Source organism: Eurypyga helias, unplaced genomic scaffold, assembly GCF_000690775.1.
Source record: "Eurypyga helias isolate BGI_N326 unplaced genomic scaffold, ASM69077v1 scaffold18871, whole genome shotgun sequence".
NCBI lineage: Eukaryota > Metazoa > Chordata > Aves > Eurypygiformes > Eurypygidae > Eurypyga > Eurypyga helias.
In genome coordinates, this window is record NW_010231694.1 from 922 (window position 1) to 6498 (window position 5577).

Below are 5577 nucleotides of genomic sequence, written 5' to 3' on the forward strand. Positions count from 1 at the left end.
TTACGATTCAGTCAGTCCCACTGACAATACTCCTCAGAGGTGTATTTTGTTGTGTGCAATCTGGTCAAATGGGACTGAACCAGGCACCTTTGGCTGAGCAACACGTGGAGCCCTGCCTGGCACAGGCCGGAGCGAAAGGCTTCTCAGGGAGGGCATATCCCAGGGTAGACAACTGCAAACGCTGCTCTTCCTGACAGAGCAACCACCCTCAAGGGGATCCACAGAAACAGGAGAAGAGAGGTCCTTCAGCTCAGTTCTTTCCCTTTAGTCAGTTTATTTGACAAACAAGCCCACTCCAAGCAGATGGAGCCGGCAGAGCTGACACAAGCAGGCTGCAGGTCCATCTCAGCGCCGTGAGGTGGGAGACAACGCTCTCCAAAAAACAAAACGCTGCGCTGCCTGGCTTTAGTACAGTGCAGCCATACAAAAGGAGAAAAATAAGTGCTTAAAAAAAAAAAAAAGAGGCTGTCCCATCACCATCGCTGCAGCCACACAACGGTCCGGAGAAAAGAGGTGGCCAGCGTCTCTCCGTGCATGTGGTGTCCATCGCTCACGGCTGGATCTGTTAAAGAGTTATGTACAAACCCCTCCCCACGCTGCAGAACAGGAGCTTCTCCTTGGTGGGTTTAACTGAACACGGGTTTAACTGAACATGGGTTTAACTGAACACGAGACATTATCGACACTCCTCCCCCAGCCTGCCTGTCCTCCTTAGAGATGGCCAGCCACGATCTTGGCGGAGAATCATCTTCTCGTCAACGCCAGTTATAGAAATAGATTTTCTGCCAAACAGGCAAGTAATCCATCAGTGGCCCTGAAACAGAGAACAGAGGGATCACACACGTAGAAAGGCAAGGCTTCGAAGCTCCACGTATACGGGCTACGGCCCCCCTTCTCGTTACGACACCCAACAATCCCAAATCTCCGGTTATACAACTGGGATGAACCCAAGAACACAACCGTTTTTGCCATCTTTTGCCAAGCTGGGAGACAGCTTTGGGATGTGGTGCCAGAGATCGGAGCAGGACCAAGCAGGGTGTGAACGGTGGTCAGCCCGGCCACGGCATGGGACACCACTCCCTCAGAGCGGACACGGATAACCCGCGTGCAGTGAGTCACGAGGACACTGCTGCAGCACAGGGAAGAGGGAAGGCAGCTCAGCAGTAACCAGCAGGTGCAGGCCCAGAAGCAACTGCTGTAGAGTGAAAATGCTTATGCAGCACACGGCTGAAGGCAGGTTCCAAAGCTGCTCCAAAGTTACTAACTGGAGGAAGCGGCTCTTGAGCTAGCCAGCTCTGTGAACTCCCCAAAGAAAGGACAATCCCACAATTCCAGGCTGATCTAATGCCACGTCGCTGCCATGAATCACTCCACAAAAGGCTTTGCGTCAGCAGGGAAGAGGGGAAGGTAGAATTCTGGCCCATAATAGAGGGATTCTCTGGTGAAGGACTAGAAGACAGACCTGGTTCAGCCCTTTGATTTACAATCGGCTCCTGTCTAGGTCAATCCCTGTAGGCACCCACTTAGGAACTTCCCAATTCCCTCCTCAGGTTGGAAACCAATCGACAAATGTTCTGCCCAACTCCCCTGATCTCTCCACCCAACATAAAACGGGGATATAGCAGTGGGGCCCACTTACGGGTGACAAAGCCAACTCCAGGCACATGATCAGTCAACAAACGCAGAAGGTGGAGGATCCAGCCCCTAGGAAGGGAGAGAGTATGAATGAGCCCAGCGGGACACCTCCTGTCCCAGCTGCTGGATGCACAAACAGCAGTGGCAGCTGTAAGGCAAGGGCTCAGATTAAGCCAGTCACAGGCACCCAGACCTCCTCAGATCTGCACCCCCAGTCCCCTGACACTATTTCTGTTAAAAGGGACATTTTCAGCAAAAGCCCAGCAGGGGCCACTTACTCTGAATATCGGTCATAGAAAGGAGATCTCAGCAGGTAGTACAGCAGCAGGAGGGTTCGTCGCCTCAGCTCCACTCGCTCTCGCCTGTTCAGGTCTTTCAGATTGCTCATCAAGCTCAGACTGGAAGGAGAAGGGCAGAGAGCTAACTCACGGCAACAGCAGCCAGCAGGGAAAAGAAAGCGGGTTTCTAAACGCCCTCCGTTCTCAGCTCCAGGCAGCGCAGGCTGCACCAGCTCAGAATGCAGAGCACTGTAGGCGTTGCAGAAGATACCTGAATGTGTCAGTCTCCCAGCTAAAGCCCAACCCTGGGCGTATTTCTCTAAGTAGGGCCCGCCCAGGATTGGGGAACAGGGGGAAGTGTGATGCTCAGCCACCACCAACCTCAAGCACCTGCAAAGACTCTTCCTCAGACTGACCTTGAGATGTCCACAACTGCTGAGAGGATCCAGGGTTTCCACAATCTCTGGCCCCACACTCCTAAACTCAATACTAGGAACACAGTTAAGGAATGGAAGGAACCAGAGACGCCTGGCAAGAGGCACACAGTCAAGGGATCCCCCAGGTACCAGCAAAGCTCTGCTGAGACCAGGAGAATCCACTCCTGGCAGTGCTGGGGGTATCAGGGAAGGGGCGGGAGGACTTCCACCCACAACTCCGGCGGCTGAGGTATAAGGGAGGAGTCCTGAGGCCCCTGCCTCCGCAGAGCGGCCGCAGGGAGCGAGAAACCCAGCGTGGCACTGCCCTGCTTCAAGGCCAAGCCCGCAGCACCTTCCGACAGCAACCGGGGTACAGCGCGTTGCCCGCACACAGCCAGGGCAGGATACGGTGAAGCAGAGGGCAGGTAATGTAGAGGGATTCTGCAATGGTTGCTTGGAGACCCAGAGGGGTGGGAGGCTGGTTCATCTCCTCCGCTCTTCGGCTCTGCAACTCCTCCCTCTGCTGGGGGGATCCCCAGTGCCGGGACTGCAGGGATGGGGCTGAAAACAAGCAGATCTGGTCACCAACACAAATAAAACCTTCCTATCGCACTTCCTCACACCACCTCACACCCTCTGCTTTCTACACCATGAAGGTGTGGAACGGGAAAGCTTGAAGAACCGCGCGTGCAGCAACTTCTGCGGCTGACCTGCACCCTCAGAGCTTTGACTCCGGGGGGACAGAGCAGGGAGAGGTACTCTACGGCCCGCGCTCCCCAATGCATAGACATATAGAAGCGTTGTCTCAGTTGCACAGCTCGCTTGGGAAAACACAACTCTAAGTGCTCCCTTGCAGCATGTGCCCGAATCCCCGTTGCTTCGATATCCTCCCCATCCACAGGGCCCAGTGACTGGCAGGATATATCCCAATACACCGTTCTGTTCTGTACTGCCCATGCCCAGGTGACACATAAAGGGCACAGAGCACAAACAGCTCAGGCAAGGACAGGAATGGGCTCAGCTACTTACTGCTCTGGAGAGAGCGCACAACGCGGCTGGAACGCTTGCCAACGTATGTCTGATCCTTCTCTGAGCAGTTGTCTTCAATGCCTGCAGGACACAAAAGCCACAGGGGTCAGGCCCCGAAGGAACACGCCTCATCCCAGAGCTGGCAGCACCCTTCTCTACATTGCCACCAAGACGACCAGTCTGAAAGGCAAACCTCATGCAAACCAGACCATCCTGAAGGGCCTAATGCCACACAGAGCTGTCAGAGGGTGAAAAGGTAAGGCTGCCTGACGTTGCCCAGGCCTAGGATCCCTTTCCTCGCTGCCAGACTGGGACACACACAGCTTGACTCACAGTTCAGTCAGTGGTTCCAGGCTTAGACTCCTGCACCCCCTCCTTCCATGCTGTAGGACAACCCTGTCACTAACCCATCCTCTGCAAAGGGTAAGACGTCCAGCTTCCTGTGCTGAAGCCTTACAATTCCCTGTGCCGCCCAAACTGCTGCTCTGATGAGTAATTCCCAGCAGGGCAAGACATGTGGCCCAGCAAGGAACCGAGCCAACGATGACAGCACCGTGGGCTCACCTTGGGGGTGGAGAGGCTGCTGCTGCTCCCTGTTCAGCGGCACAATGGGAGGAGATGTCTGGATGCCGGCTCTGTACCGGAGCAGGAGCAGGAGACGAAGGATGGCTCTGTGGGCAGACACATGGAAGCCTTCAATACCAGGCTATGGAGCGAGGTTCCTGCTGCACTGGAAAGGTGGCTTCCACAGAAGAGGGAGACACTCAGGCCTGCTCATGGAAGCTGGCAAGGTGAGAGAGGTAAACGTCCCCTTTCGTGGCACAGTAGCCAGCACACTGTGGGGCTCCAAATTCCCCCAGCCACAGGGACCGGAGGCTCAGTCCCGCTTGGACATTTTTCCTGGGGTACTGCCCAAGTCCCCATCCAGATCCCCTTTCCGAGCACACACTGTCTCTTCCCGTCTGTCTGCGACACTTACTTAGCCAGCTGGATGAGGACAATGATAGTCCACCGACTCATCTTCCCCCACACCCTGGCTGTCCCCATCTCTGCAAAGACCTCCACGCATTCTAGCACGCTCAGCCAGGTCAGCAGCTTCTGCTGGGTCAGTGACTGCAAAACACAGAGGGGAGGAGGGGGACAGGATGCAGGTTCTGCTTGGAAGTTAAATGGGTCAGAAGCACCGCCCAGTCTGGTGGAACCCTCAGAAATAAGCACTTTGGGCTCTGACAGCCAGAGAAGCAAGTCTTCTGTATTTCTGTCTGTCACACACCCGGTGCTCCAGCCAGAGAGCTGCCAACACCCAAACCCACACAGCAGCCAGGCTTGCAACAGAAGAGGCCTGACTGGAAAAAAACCCTCCCTCCTCCTCGCTCCCCAAAGGGTCAGAGAAGTGCTGGGAGCCAGCCTGGGGCTCTTGCAAGAGAGACGTCGAATGAGGTGGTTGTATTTGTTTTGCTCAATACCAGTGTGGCAAAGGAAGAGTCTGCGGGATGGAATCAGAGCTTCAGTGCTCCAGAGCCACTGCTCTGGAAACCACAATGGTTGTTTGGCAACATCTTTGCCTATCTCGAGGTCTGAGCTTCCCAAAAAAGCGCTGAAGCGCCTGGTGCAGATCAGGGCCTGATTTCTGTGGCGTGGGGAATTCTCTGGCCACTCCTCCAAGCCAGGAGCTACAGGGCAGGGCTGCTGTTCACCTGCATTCAGAGGTTGCCTCTAGCCTCTACATACCTGACAGCAGAGAGAAGCCACAGCAAAGTTTCTACAGACACTCCCTGAAAGCTTCTGCAAGGAAGAAAGCATGTGTCCCAAATCCTCCTCCCACACACTCCAGCCTTACCACAGGCAGGCTTTGCTGCAGCTCCTTTCGGAGAATCCAGTCGTTTAATAGCACCAGGAGACTGGAGGCAGAGTACACTGGAAAAGGAAGAGAAGGACACCACAGTTATGGGACGCACAGGATGCAAACCAAATTGGAACCGCTACCTCTCCCCGGGATGGGATGAGGGAAGAAGTGCAACAAGACACGCAGATTCCTCCCGCGGGCTGCTGGGGGATGCAGCCAGGCACCAGGAAAACAAGGAGTCCGGGGAATAGCCCCACACGCACCCACGCAAAGGCACACCACCAGCCCTGCAGCCGGCGGGGGCCAGGCCGTCCCGGTGCCCCACGCCCCCCCAGCTCCTCGCTGCCCACCTACCCAGTTCCGACAACGTGTG

General features: G+C 55.5%; 1 protein-coding gene across 1 annotated transcript; it reads right to left on the minus strand.

Annotated features, from left to right (window-relative positions):
- Positions 1-755: 755 nt before the first annotated feature.
- On the minus strand, positions 756-5275 carry PEX16 (peroxisomal biogenesis factor 16; the record flags this gene model as incomplete). The annotated part of the gene is made up of 9 exons (XM_010161177.1): positions 756-814; positions 1640-1704; positions 1914-2033; positions 2330-2402; positions 2738-2890; positions 3359-3439; positions 3923-4029; positions 4338-4471; positions 5199-5275. Coding segments are annotated over 9 exons (869 nt in total), but the record flags the coding sequence as incomplete, so codon positions are not given.
- Positions 5276-5577: the final 302 nt, after the last annotated feature.